This window comes from Myotis myotis, unplaced genomic scaffold (assembly GCF_014108235.1).
Source record: "Myotis myotis isolate mMyoMyo1 unplaced genomic scaffold, mMyoMyo1.p scaffold_m19_p_3, whole genome shotgun sequence".
Lineage (NCBI taxonomy): Eukaryota > Metazoa > Chordata > Mammalia > Chiroptera > Vespertilionidae > Myotis > Myotis myotis.
In genome coordinates this window covers 5,107,582-5,122,336 of record NW_023416335.1, presented here as the reverse complement: position 1 = coordinate 5,122,336, position 14,755 = coordinate 5,107,582, and the positions used below count along the sequence as shown (strand labels likewise).

Below are 14,755 nucleotides of genomic sequence, written 5' to 3'. Positions count from 1 at the left end.
TGAAAAATAAATTTAACTGATGTTTTTAGAGAGAGAGGAAGGGAGAGGGAGAGAGAGAGAAATATCAATGTGAGAGCAAAACACCTATCAGCTGCCTCCTGCACGCTGCCTGTTGGGGATTTAGCCCATGCCTCGGGCTTGTGCCCTGTCTGGCAATGGAACTGGCAACCTTTCAGTGCATGGGATGACACCCAACCCATTGAGCCACACTGGTCAGGGCCCTTATGATTTTCTTTTCTCTAGGTGACTGATTGTAAGGATTCAGTATATGATACTAATATATAACATGCAACATCTATGTTAATTGACCGGTATGTTATCATTAAGGCTTCTGGTCAACAGTAGGCTATCAGTAGCTGAGTTCTGGAGAGTCAAAAGTTATACCCAGACTTTTCACTGAGCAGGGGGTTGGTGCCCCTAGTTCTGTGTTGTTTAAGGGTCAATTGTAGATCCTTATCTTTTCTTATGAATGCTAATCCCATCACATAGGGAGTAAAGGGTTGCGCAATCTAGTCAGCTTGAAGGTGAGCGATAGTAACTATGAACAAGACCTTACCGTTCTGAACATCCAACACGTGATGCTTATCCAGCGTCCAGCCGCCCATATTGGAAGCATCCAGTTCGTAGCCTTGCAAAATGGCAGTTCTCTTCTCCCACAGGGTCAGGTCCAAGCACGACTCGTACTCATATCCCACTGACACTGCAATGGAGACAAACCAAGTCCCTCTGTCAACTACAGCAGAAATATAATGCATTTCGTTATTTTTAACAATTATGTTCTGAGTCTGTATTTCTAGTTATTTATGGGCGGAGTATAGTTTTTTTTGTATGAGAAGATTTGATCGCATAAAATATTTTTTCCCCTAAAAAAATGACCTCCAAATATTACTTTTGCACTGGTTTCATTGAAAGCTAGTATTTTTATTTTACCACATATTCTTTACTAGGGGTTCATAGCACACAATGAAGTTCATGTTGGGCAACTAGTTAAGTAGTTAGATCAGATAAATCCGCCCCAAATGGTGATCAGTTCATACCAACTTAAAATCTTACTTGCTATCTGAATTAGTAGAGCTATTTAGTGTCCAAGAGTATTAAGTTATGTAAAACATTTAGAATAAATAAGACTCAATACAGCAAAAAATACAGTCTCCCAGCTCCACAATTATGGATTACAGCCATATTATGACATTATATTCACATTGTCAGGAATGAACAACAGAATTAACAGTAAATTAATATGAACAAATCACAAAAAACCTCAGAGTTCACAATGCAACATGAATTTTAAAGTTCAGAACAACGCGAAGGGAGTAGTGGCAATTATCTGGCTGCTGGGAATTAATTCAAGTCCACATTATAGATTAACTTCAGAATACCATGTTTGCTCTATGAAAAATGAGTAGCAGAAAGCACGCTATCCTTCGTTTTTGATGTTTCCTGAGCCAGAGTTTGAGCTACTCTAACTATATCACCACACGTCAAACTTGGATTACACCATCCAGTCACTCAGTGAACAAATGGTTTGACTGATGTTTTAAGAATAGCCTCTCCTTGAATTGATCTTCTGATCAAAAGAGCTAACATAATTTTTAGGCACAAATATTGTCTGATATCCTGTTAATCATCACTATGAATCAAAGCTACACTAGTTGTGAGATACAGAAAGACATGAAAAAATAAGAAAAGCCAGGGAGATAAAATTACAAAGAAGAAAATCAAAAAAGGAAAGGATACAATAAAGAAAAAACATGAAAAAAAAGATAATCTGATATCTCTTCCAGAACATTCTTCTAAGATATAATTTCAGCCAGAAAAGATGATGACCCTGTCTCCTCCTGGCCACATGGAATACACTCCTTTTTCCTGGTGCATCTAAGCCAACCAGTGGGCAACTTCCCTATGACAGTCCCACTGCCTTCCTATCTGCTCACCCATTGGTTTCCACGGGTACAATTACTTTTAGATTAATTCTGAATCAAGACAATTTGTTGTTGTTGTTGTTAATCTTTACTTGATGATATCTTCCCCCCACTGATCTTTAGAGAGAAAGAGAGTGGAGGGGAAGGAAGGAGGGGAGAGAGAGAGAAAAAGAAAAACATCGAGGTGAGACAGACACATCGACAGGTTGCCTCCCACACGCCCCTGACCAGGATCAGGGATTGAACCTGCAACTGAGGTACATGCTCTTGACTGGGAATCTAACCCACAATGCCTTGGTCTGTGGGCCAACGCTCTGACCACTGAGCAAAACCAGCCAGGGCAAGACAATCTGTTTGATGCAGAATACATTTACATGGAACTCACCGACAGCTTCAGACAGACCGTAGACCTTCTGATTATACGCGTCTGTTTTATCCCATATGAAGGTGTAGGCCAAGTTGGGTGAGGCGGGAAACCACTTCTGAAAGAGTCTTCCTACGACAGCCACCATGAGGTGGACCTTCATCAGGTTGAAGGGTATCACGGCCTGGGTCATGGTGACCTTGAGGACGGACTTGTACCCGGCAGCTCTGGAGCTCAGGTAGGACAGCCTCAGGTCTGTCCCCGGGATTGTGGTTTCTTCATGGAGCACCTGATATGGATAAAGCACAAGCCCACACTGGGATCCCCTACAGCCACGAGATAAAATACACGGGAAGGAACTGAGTAGAGCAACCGAGACACCAAGGAGTCACTGTTCCTCAATGCCCAGGTGAGCTGTGATCCTGCTGGACAACCAGGGATGCATCTGCTGCCGGCCCGGTCTCGCTCCTCCTCCAAGCCTCTGGTCATTCATTCTGGGTCACTCGGACCTCAGGGGCTCCTCCTACAGGAGACACTGCGACTGCGCCACCGAGTGACGTGCACGGATTGGTTTACAGTCACCTGGAGTCTCACTGGCCCGTTTGTAATTTAACCCGTTGCCCAGGAAATTTGGAGCAACACGTGTAAGATGGTTGGCTCAGAACACGGATGTGCTCTAGGCCAGAGAGCTGGGCTCCCCCAGCTGCGCAACTAGGGATTAAACTTCTGCTCTGGCCTCATCACCTGATTGGTCGCAGCCTACAAAGGCAGGAATGATGACAAAAAAGGCCAATTCACGTGGGTTCAATTGTCACACATTCCATATCCATGCGGAAAGGTAATATAATAACAGCACACCCTCATAATTAGCTCAACACTGAGCTAGGACTCACCACTGATTTTTTTATATGACAGTAAATGAATTAGTAGTTTAAAGCTGTGAAAAACGTCCCCTGTGAACAACTAATGTATTACTGAATGCACACAAAGACACTGAATATATACCTTCTGAATCGAAACAGGACCGCAAAAAGTTAATATAATTATCCACGTAACAATTATCTACTGTACACCTTAAAAAAAATTCTTAACCCTACAATTTACCCATTGATGTGACTAGTTCAATGAATGCCAACAAATTGATACTGATGCATACAAAACATTACTTATTTTGAAAAATGTATTTATGTAGCATATACAAGTCTTCCTAAATGATTCAGACTCTCCTTGCTAACACGCCTATTCATTTGGTTAATAATGGCAGCCCCACAATGGCTTACTACATATAGTATACGTAGTATATGTCATATACTGTCATATATGTAGTATATGTCATATACTGTAAAGGGCAAGGCTCTCCATGTCCCAGAACCTGGGCAGGAAACACCACTTTCTCAATTTAGAATTACGTAGTGTTTTCTTTTTTTGTGTTTTGTGAATCCTCACTGGAAGATATTTTTCCATTGATTTTTTTTTTTTAGAGAGAGTGGGAGGGAGGAGGAGAGACAGAGAGAGAGAAACATCGATGTGAGAGAGACACATGGATTAGTTGCCTCCCACACACACCCCAACCAGGGCCGGGATCGAGCCTGCAACCGAGGTCTGTGTCCTTGACTGGAATCGAATCCAGGACCCTTCAGTCTGCAAGCCTATGCTCTATCCTCTGAGCCAAACTGGTTGGGGCTACGTAGTGTTTCCAGACACTTCCTCACATTGCCCTCCCAAGATTCATCACGCAGACAGAAAGGATCACCTTTTATGTTACAAAATCATGGAAGAGAGATTCAATGTTCAGGAGTGTTTCTCTCCCCCAACTCCTCTCACACAGGACACAGGAATGATGTGCATCTGTCATCTCCAGATTTTAATAACTTAAGGAGAAGCCTGGACACTGAGGGGGTCGCTGTCAGTGTCAATGGAAACAATCCAATGCCTGGAAGTGGCACAAAAGAATGAACTCAAGGAACTTCCATTCTGGTGTGTGATTGGTGTTGGCATGAATCTACAATGGGCCATGCCGATGCCCTGCAGTAGAGTAAGCAGGCATTGCCACACTTGGACAGGCCACGTTAGTACAGTCGGGGCTCTTTACCAAACACACTGACTGAGCTCAGACACACACTGTCTCAAGCAAAACAGTTCTGGAGCACACAGAAATTTTCTAGAGCTCATTACACTCAGGGAGACCACCGCATTAAGGATCGACTGTGGGGTATGAGGTGAATAAATGAAACAAAATGCACGGTTCTCCCATCACGGGGTGAAATGTCAATGGGTTAGTTTGAAAAACAGATTCTGTGACTCCCGAACGGCCCTGAAAATGTAAGTGATTGAAACCTAAAGCATACACTCTATTTCCTCTGAGTTTATTTTCAAAATAACTTCTCATACATTTGATTGGTTTTCTATGTGGAAGGCAATCTTTCATTAACGTATTTCCTGTGACCTAGAAATTACTTTTCTCTTTCAAAGTAGCATGTGTTATCCTAATTTTAATAACGGATTATTGACTTGACCATCATTAACCTACTTTCATGGAACACATACCTGTGATTTAGCTCATTAAGACATGCGTTTCTCCTCTGTAATTTAACTGGACCACGTTATTCTGCTTTAGTGGGGAAGTCAGTCCAGCCAGAGGGGAAACAGCAACCATTCAGCCTCCTGTTGGCAGCCGTGTGGTCTGTCAGCCCTGCTCATGGACCCCATTGCACATTCGGTTAGAAGCTACATCTGCCAATGTTACCGTCCAAATCTCTGTCTAACCCACCCTCTTCTCCCTTTCCATCACCATGATCGCTGGGCCCTCTCCACCTGTGCGTGGGATATGCATGGGGCTACGGGGACGCTAGCCTGCTCACTGATCTCTGTCGCTTAGGTAGCATTAGAGAAATGCTGAAAAGACTTCATGGGTCCTCTGGTTCCCTACTTTTGTTTTAAATCTTCACCCGAGGATATTTTTTCCATTGATTTCTAGAGAGACTAGAAGGGAAGGTGGAGGGGAAGAGAGAGAGACATTGACCTGAGACAGACACATCTACTGGTTGTCTCCAGCATTGTGCCCCGACCGGGGCTGGGGAACCTGCAACTGAGGTACATGCCCTTGAGCGGGAATCAAACCTGAGGCCCTTCGATCAGCGGACCGATGCTCCAACCACTGAGCCCCTGGTCCCCTATTGCCTAAAGAATTCAAGGTCTCCATCCTACGGCATTTCGGGGCCATTCACAAACTTCCCCCGCTCTTTCCCCTTATACGCCCTACATTTAACTTGTTCACCAGTTTTTATACTCCGTTGTTTTTACCCCCACACTGCTGCTCATCCATTTTCTTCAAGCTTCCTCAGCGACTTTCTTTGGCTTCCTTGGGAGCTGACGGCTCTTTTGACCTCCCACAATTCTTCATTCACATCTTGATCCTATTTAGCATAGCAGGATGCGTGTCTTAGTCTTCTTCTATCCTAGCGGAGTGCCTTGTATATGATAGGCTCTCAGTACATTTTGCTAAATGTTGGATGTCTGTATGATGGAACGGGGAGAAAAAACCCCACCCTCCTGGAACTGTTGGCTATGTGAAACCTATTTCAATGACCTGGTTTGCTAGACCTCTGCCACCAATGGGCAGACAGCGCCTCGAGGTTGGGCCTATTTTAGGACTGGCTAAGGAGGTCAGTGACTGCCAAGTGGACCCTGGGGAGCAAGGACTAAATTGAATAGGTTGCAATGAATTCCTTAAAGCTTCAGCTCCAAGCCGGCTGGACTGCTCTGCAGTAAATGAACGAGGTGTCTCTTCTGCAGCGTATTTGCCTGTGAGCAATCTCATAGTTTGTTATCCTCACCTCCTCTCATCTGCACCTACACTCCCTCATCCCCTTCTGTAAGTGCATCTATAACGCTGATGACTCCCATATACATCTTTACTTCCAACCTCCTCCCTGGACTCCGCTCTTACACGTACCACCTCAACCCCCCACGCCTCTGTCCAGGCCACACCATTGATCCTGTGGACGGATCTTGCCTCCTGAGGACGGGCTCCTGGTTTCAGCCTCCAGTGGCCTCTCACTCCAGCCACACCTGCTGCCTCTTTGCTCTTCCTTGAACAAGCCAAGCAAGCTCTTCCTTCGGAGCATCTGAACTTGCTCCCTGCTCTGCCTGGAATGCTTCTCTTTTTAAGGTTTACTCTTTCACTTAAAGTGTCTGCTGGAATACCATGTTATCAAAGGGATCTTCCCAACCACACGTTACAAAATTGCTCTCCAACCACGTTACCCTGCTTCGTTCTTTAACAATTAGGCTTATTCACAACTTGACATGTCTTTATGCATTTGATGTTTCTCTCTCCCTATTAGCTGGTAAGCCATAGAGAGCAGGTGCTTCTTCCGACTGGTTTCTGACCTGTTCCGTTCGGACAGTGCTGGTGCAGAACAGGTGTTCCGTGAATACTTGCAGAACGGACATGATGAAGCTGTGGTGTGCTGCTGTATTTTAAAGACATGTACTTTTACTTAGCTTTTTATGAATAAAGTCCATTATTATGGTACCAAATGTCCTGCCTTTAATATCTGAAAGTATTTCTTTTTAAAAAAATCTAAAATACATTTTTATTGATTTCAGAGAGGAAGGGAGAGAAAGGGAGAGACAGAAACATCAATGATGAAAGAGAATCATTGATCGGCTGCCTCCTGCACACCCCCTACTTGGGATTGAGCCCACAGCCCAGGCATGTGTCCTTGACAGGGAATCAAGCCGTAAACTCCTGATTTATAGGTCGACAACCACTGAGCTACGCCGGCCGGGCTGAAAGTATTTCTAATTGGTAACATATAGGAAAGAAAACAATGCCCAGATAGGTCAATAGGTAAAATGAGTAGTGAAATATGGCTGTTTCAAAGAAAATTATAAGGTTTTTTTAACCTGTGAGAATAGGACTTTATGAATTACGTATTATAGAGCTTAAGACAGGATATCAAGCTTTAAAAATATTATCTTGAGAAAATTAATGAACATTTTCTGTCAAAAAATAATTTTTTGAAAACTTTTTTTTTTTACTTACACTCATTAACAAATGGTGAGTTACTGAGAAATGACCTTGGACAAGGCAGCCAGGAGGTCAAGTATCTGTAGGCACTAAAACCTTTTCCCAATGAATGAATGAATTCACAAGCAAAGACGTCATTGCTGTTGCATTGAGATTGTTTTTCCATCTGGCTACAACTAATACATTTATACAGATGAAGCCTGAAGGAAAAGTCCTTTGAATAGACCTTTAAGAAATAACAGAGATCCTACCATAGCAATACCTATTTAGTGCATGCAATCCCACTCTCCACCACCCCCCCTCCCCCTCCCACATTCTATAGTTCACTCTATAGAATGACGAAGGGCAGCACTAGAATGACGCAGCCCTGTTTAAACAGCCTTTGGAATCATGACCTGAAGCAGTTTACTGAGAAGTCCTGCTAGCATACCTACCTGCGTTTCAGGGATGATGGGACTGTCCTCAGGAGAAGACCTGAAGAAGGTGGATAAAGGCGACGACACGATGATAGGATTTGGCCTCACAAACCCACTCAGATCACAGCTGGGGATGTCATTCTCCTCTTTCTTCATGACCAGGGTGTCCATCACATAGAAGACGTTCCAGGGGATCCACACGGTGTGGTACTGAGTGAGGAATGGGGATCGCTCAAACACCAGAGTGAGAGAGGCGCCACCATTTGCCACCAAGTCAAACCTAAGGAACAAGATACATGTAGTGAACCATCTGGGTCCCATGGAATGATGCCCAGCTCATTTAGCTTAACCTCCGCCAATTCACATGCCTTACAAAGAAAGTCAACTTTTCCTCCCAACTTTCTCATGAAATAGTTTCAAATCGACAGGAATGTGAAAAGAATGATCCAACCGCCACTCATTCCCTTTACTTAGATTTACCAATTTACATTTTCCCACTTTGACTTTATCATCTCCCTATCGTCTCCTTTCTCAGAACCACCTGAGCTTAAGTTGTACATATTATGCAGTGTCATTCCTAAATATCTCCACCAGAACCCCCAAGACAAAGAGCTTTCTCAGACAAAACCACAACACTGCCATCATGCCTTAGAAAAGGAAATCAGCTCTTAAAGAACGACATGAAGAGATGACTCTAAGTTTCTGCCACATGTACCGTCACTGATTTCTGGAGCCTAAACATTGTTGTACTTCTATATCACGAGGGACAATAAAACAGGCGGTGACAGAAGAATGTCTAGTTCTTTTTGTTGTTGTTTTTTTAGATTTAAATATATATATATATGTGTGTGTGTATATATATATATATATATATATATATATATATATATATATATTGATTTCAGAGAGTAAGGAAGAGGGAGAGATAGAAACATCAAAAATGACAGAGAATCATTGATCGGTTGCCTCCTGCACATCCCCCACTGGGGATTGAGCCCGCAATCTAGGCATGTGCCCTTAACTGGAATCGAACTCAGGACCCTTCAGTCCGCAGGCTGACGCTCTATCTACTGAGTCAAACCAGCCAGGGCAAGCTTGTCTAGTTCTGCTTCTTAAAATACTTCAGAGACTGTGCACTAGGACGAACTCACATGCCATCCTGCCGGGTGATGGTGTAGCCGTACTCTGGGTAATGGAAGAACGAGACGTTGACTCCAATGAGTGGCGTTCCGTCCGCAGTTAGCACTTGGCCTCTGATGACAGACGCGAGGCTGTGGGAAACCCAGAAGATCCAGAGTGAACAAGTGTCTTCCCAGCCCCACACACGCCTGAGTTACAGATGATTCCACCTCAGGGTAACATCACACGCAATCCTTATCCACAAAAGCCAGACCCCAGATACTCCCACGACTGGGTCCCCTTTAATTCCGTGTAACCCACCTTCTCTACATGCCGCGAGTCTGGCCCTGGGTTTTCAATTAGTTGCAATCTGGTTTTGGAGACTTATCTGCACCAGTCATTTAGAGATGAATTTTAAAATGATAAACTGCCCCCCTTTTTTTCATAAGTCGTATGCCTTGTGCTTACATGAAGAAAAGTATACTTTCCAATTAATTCCGAGGCAATCTGTAAATCTTCAGGGAGCGAGTAGCACAAGATTTAAGGGGCAACCAGGAACATTTGTGCAACAACTTTTAATCAGCCGCTGGGTCTGGCCGCATTAATGCTGCGACATCGCTGCCGACCCAGGAGTCCGGAGTGAATCATCCCTGGGCGCAGCGGGATGGGGACCCCTGCCTCGCCTTCCCAGGTTAGGCCGGGCGTCACTGCTCCGCAGAGCACAGCCGCGGCTCACAGGCCTCCTGCCCGGCCTCTGAGCCATCCCCTCCTTCACCATTTCCACCACCTACTGAGCTCAGCTAAAAATAAGAGTGCACTTCTCTCTGCCTTTTGGGGTCTTTCCGTGGCCTCTTTCGAAACATTTCCAACTGTGCCAACGAGCTAAGTGAAGATTTACTGACTCCCTACTGGGGTGTCCCGTTACGGTGCAGGCCCTGAAGTTGACAAAGTGCAGGAATTGTGTCAAAGACGCTCGCAATGCGAAGTTTGGGGAAGACTTTGCCGAAAGAGGAAAGACTGCCTTAGAAAAAAAAGCACTTTGCCCACATGCACAGCCAGCAGCAGCCGCGCAACCTCACGCGGAATCCGCATGGGGAGCAGGTGCCTCACCTCTTGTTGAAAGGACTCTCTCCGGGGATCACGTGGGTGCTCTCGGCGCCCGTGAGGAAGCCGATGCGCTCGTAGAAGGACTTGGCCGCCTGCTGGGACGGGGACTGCGGGCTCTGGCCGATGACGTCCTGCGGGTCGGGCCGCCCGCGGCAGTACGGCTGGTTCTGGCAGGAGCTCTGTAAGCAGCAGTCGGGGTCCATGCAGTCGGTGAGGCCGTCTGCGGAAAGGGAAACCGGTGAGAGAACCCCTTCCCACGCGAGGTGTGGAGCGCGCTCTATGTGTTGGTTGGTTTCCCCCATCCAACCATTTGTCCCTCCCACCCCCACCCGAGACTAATTCCCGTGAGGTCTACGTGTTGGAACCGATGAAATACAAACACGATCCTCGCAGCTGCTTTCGTGGAGAGTAAATGTTTAGATTGGAGACAGCTGAAAAGAATATGTTGATTCTGAGCAAGAAGTAAAAAAGGACTAATTAGAACAGTCCACCAGCAGGATGAAGTGATGTGGATTAGCTCTATGTGCAATCGCTCCAGCCCTCTATAATTTAGGAAAAAGGCACGAGGAGGTAACACACACAGTGTGTGTGGTGAGTGGACGGGGCAGCACAGGTGATTTGGGAAATTTGAGCTAATTTGGGAAAAGCTCAGGAAATGACGTCTGTGAGACGAAGCCAACACAAACCGACACAAACAAGATGAGACGAGTCCACCACCTCCCGAGGATGCTGCTCTCCCAAGGAAGATAAAAGCATGTTCCAAATCAAATGAAGGCGTTTCTCAAACTTTAAACAGGAGCCTGAGCCCCGGGTATGCCTCCCTATAATGGAGACGATAATTTAAAATGTGGCAAATGCTATATATTGGAAATGAAGAGACATTATCACAAAAAACTGACCAATAGTGATGGTGATGTAAAACAGTCATGGGCAGACTTTGCCGGTGCCTCTACAGGAGCCCAAAAGGAAGCCACACTCAATGTTCATTTAAGCATTTTGTTTGAAACATATCAACCAACCCATTAGTGGCTAAGGGTGCCGCACGCCCCACACTGGGGATCGAGCTCGCAACCCAGGCACATGCCTGGACCGGACTGCGACCTCTGGCTCATAGCTTGATGCTCAACCATTGAGCCATGCCGGGCTAAGTTCATTTTTCACTGACCAGTTGATACATACATTTTCACCTGCCTGCCATTACATTTCTCAATATAGATTCATCAAAAGCAATGGTTTTTGAAGACTTTAATCACTCTTGGGAGAACGGATAAAATAGTTTTAAAATCTTCAAGCACATGTATCAGGTCTTGGTGTGACTCTATTATGGCAAATCAGTTGAAAGTATCTAGTTGACCTATATATTTTATTTACACAAAAAATATCTTTTAAAAAAATATCTTTTATTTAAAAAAACAATACACTAGCCATTTTCTTTCTTTCTTTCTTTCTTTCTTTCTTTCTTTCTTTCTTTCTTTCTTCTTTTGCTTTAGGCTACTCTTATTAATCCTATGTAATAAAAGCCTAATATGCTAAGTATCCGACCATTCGTTCGAGCATTCGAGCGTTCACTATGATGTGCACTGACCACCAAGGGGCAGACGCTCCGACCAGTAGGTCTGGGTCTGAACAATCGGGACTGGGAGAGACGTGCTGGACACGCCCTGGAGCCCTCCTGTGGTCTCTCCCCAGCCCCAATCGTGTACCAGTGGGGTCCCTTGGCCTGGCCTGTGCCCTCTCGCAATCCAGGATCCCTCAGGGGATGTCGGAGAGCTGGTTTTGGCCCGATCCCTGCAGGCCAGGCTGGGGGACCCCACCGGTGCACAAATCCGTGCACCGGGCCTCTAGTAGAATATAAGCTTGCCCCTTCATTATTTGACAGCAAATGGAGACAAAAGAAAACAGACTACATTGAATTGTACTGCGCAGTGTACAAGTAGGTGAACAGCAACACAGGGCAGGTGAGAATCTGAGATCAGGGCTCCTGGCTCAGTATGTTTTGCCCGCCTGAGGAAGAATGTAGTGAGCCCTTGTGAGTTCCCCTGACACCCATTTCCCCAACTTTGGGCAACAGCTCTAAACTCTCATTGGGGACCCATCCCTCCCTGACTCAGTCCAGGCGCATATCCCTTCATGTCTGCATTAGAAATGGACATGTGACCTGTCTAACCAGAGTGAAGTTCAGGAGCAACCTGCAAAGAGATCCCTGGTGCCCCAGCTTGGAGCTGCAAGCTGTGAAGCTGCTGTTGCCTGGGAACCCAGCCATCCCACAGGACGCAGAGCCAGGAGCTGGAGAGGACAAACTACAGGTCCTGGGGACATCTTTGGGGTGTGTGCAGTGAGCTGCACCTGACCTGGCCTCCTGGGCTCTTCAGTTTTAGAAGCAAAGGCATTCCCTTCTCCCTCTGCCTTCCTGGGTTGGGCTTTTTGTTACTTGAAACCGCAAGGACTTAGTTAATCAGGAGACAGGAACTACAACTCTCTCACGACTGTCCTTGTAGTTAAAGGAAAAGCTTCATGGGCGAGTAGTTGAGTTACGCTGATGGTGTTGGACTATCTTTACATTAATATTTTAACTTTTGTATGTCCACAATTTCTATACACATGAAAACATGGTCAGAATTGCCAACAGGCAGATCTTATGACGTACTGTTTCCTTGCGATAGATTTTCATGTAGATGCCTAACATGAAATAATAACACTGCATATTATTCCTTTGAAAAAAATATAAAATCATATTTTAACAAAATCAAATGAAACTGAACTTTGAAATTTAATATAAATTTACCAAAATATCACTAAGCCAAAAGGCCACAAAAATGAGAAATGTCTAAATATTTCTAGTGGAAGAAAGATGAAACTATGCCACAGGCTTATTTTTCATGAAGATATATTCTAATAGTGCAATACAGTGCATTTTCCCTCCATCTCTTTCAAAGAAATAGAAGCACAGTATTGCGATTCAGATTTTAAAGTAGTCAACTGTTGAACCATTGCCCCAATATCATTACTGACTTCAAAAAAAAAACACAATTAAAAATAAAACTCCATGGATTTAGAATGCATTTGGCATGGGAGAGTTATTTAACACAAACATTTCTTTTTTTTTTTTTAAATATATTTTATTGATTTTTTACAGAGAGGAAGGGAGAGAGAGAGAGAGTCAGAAACAACGATGAGAGAGAAACATCGATTAGCTGCCTCCTGCACATCTCCTACTGGGGATGTGCCCGCAACCCAGGTACATGCCCTTGACCGGAATCGAACCTGGGACCTTTCAGTCCGCAGGCCGACGCTCCATCCACTGAGCCAAACCGGTTTTGGCAACACAAACATTTCTTAATATTCCTGCAGGTTTCCCCTTACATTAAATCTTTAACATGAGTAGAAACTACTCAATAAAGTACTTCCAAGTACTGTATTACACTGTATGTCCATTATTCTGATAAATTAAGGTTTAAATGTTCCCCACTCTCTTTTTCCCCACCACACTCCCACCGTGGCTTCCTGCAGACACTGTATGGCTCAGTGACCAAGGAGGAGAGCTCGAATTCAGCCATTCATCTCTGTTAGTTTATAAAAAGCAAATGTACATCTGGCATGCGGTCCGCAGGTCATAAAGCTGCATGAGACCGACACCTTCGGAACGAATCAGCTGGGAATGCATTTTTACAAGCCTCTCTGCGAACATCAATCAGAGAAGGAGTCTCCTTTTCAACAGCCAAGATGCAGGGACACACTGTTTGTTATTTTGTCTGGGGAGTTTATCAGTAACTTTCCCAAGCAAATGAAGGAGGGTTATGAATCTGGCTCCCCATAAATGGAGAAAACATTTTTTATTCTTTGTCTGTACTGATATGGCTGGGGCTATCTGGTACCACTAAGTTGATTACCCACTTGCCCACATGCATACTGTGGCAAAATTGTCTTGGGGGAATAGCTTCTTAAAATCATCGAGATTCCATTTGAATCTCAAGAATATTAGGTTGGCTTAAATTTATATTGGTGTAGAGGCCATATCTAGTAGGATGAATCATAAAAAATCTCAAGAAAATCAGGAATGTTCAGACGCCCTGAATAACAACATCAATAGCAATTAAGAGCCTTTCTCTTTTCAGCGTAAGCTTTGCGATGTAAGTGTTACTCTGAGGTAAAGTAGATAATATAGTTTATGCTTTCATTCAACCTTTTTTTAAAATACATTTTTAGTGATTTCAGAGAGGAAGGGAGAGGGAGAGAGAGATAGAAACATCAATGAGGAGAGAGAATTGTTGATGAGCTGCCTCCTGCACATCCCCCACTGGGATGGAGCCCGCAACCGGGACTTGAACTCTGACCTCCTGGTTCATAGGTAGATGCTCAACCACTGAGACATGCTGGCTGGGCTCAGTCTTTAATATTGTTGCTCTAGTTTTCATTTTTAAACATGTTCTTGTCGTTCCTTAGGCTTCCATTGGACTTTTAAACAGTGGTTAGAAAACTTATTTTGCAAGGGGCCGGACAATAGACATTTTAGTCTCTGTGGGCCATTGAGTCTCTGTTGCAGCTCTTGAGCTGCCTTGATAGCAAGCACTAAAGCAGCCCAGCCGTAGAAGGCATGTAAATGAATGGGTGTGACTATGTCCCAATAAAGCTTTATTTACAAAACCAGGTTTTAGCTTAGGGGTCATAGTTTGCCAACCTCTGGTCTTGCTTTAAAGTTTCTACCCTGCTCTATTCTATTTCCTGGTTTTTTTTCCAAATCATTCTTGATTTTTTTTTTTTTTTTTAACAAGGCACACTCTGCCAGATTACT

The 14,755-nt window shown here is 44.4% G+C and overlaps 1 protein-coding gene across 6 annotated transcripts in view; it reads right to left on the bottom strand.

Moving 5' to 3' along the window:
- TENM3 (teneurin transmembrane protein 3) overlaps positions 1-14,755 on the bottom strand; it is a 415,109-nt gene that overhangs the window by 45,211 nt on the left and 355,143 nt on the right. For all 6 annotated transcript variants that reach the window (XM_036299786.1, XM_036299789.1, XM_036299788.1 and 3 more), the window contains 5 exons: positions 9,967-10,183; positions 8,889-9,008; positions 7,756-8,017; positions 2,308-2,575; positions 557-700 (listed from right to left, as the gene is read on the bottom strand). In XM_036299786.1, coding sequence (XP_036155679.1) covers positions 557-700; positions 2,308-2,575; positions 7,756-8,017; positions 8,889-9,008; positions 9,967-10,183 — 1,011 coding nt within the window. The remainder of the gene's footprint in view (positions 1-556; positions 701-2,307; positions 2,576-7,755; positions 8,018-8,888; positions 9,009-9,966; positions 10,184-14,755) is intronic.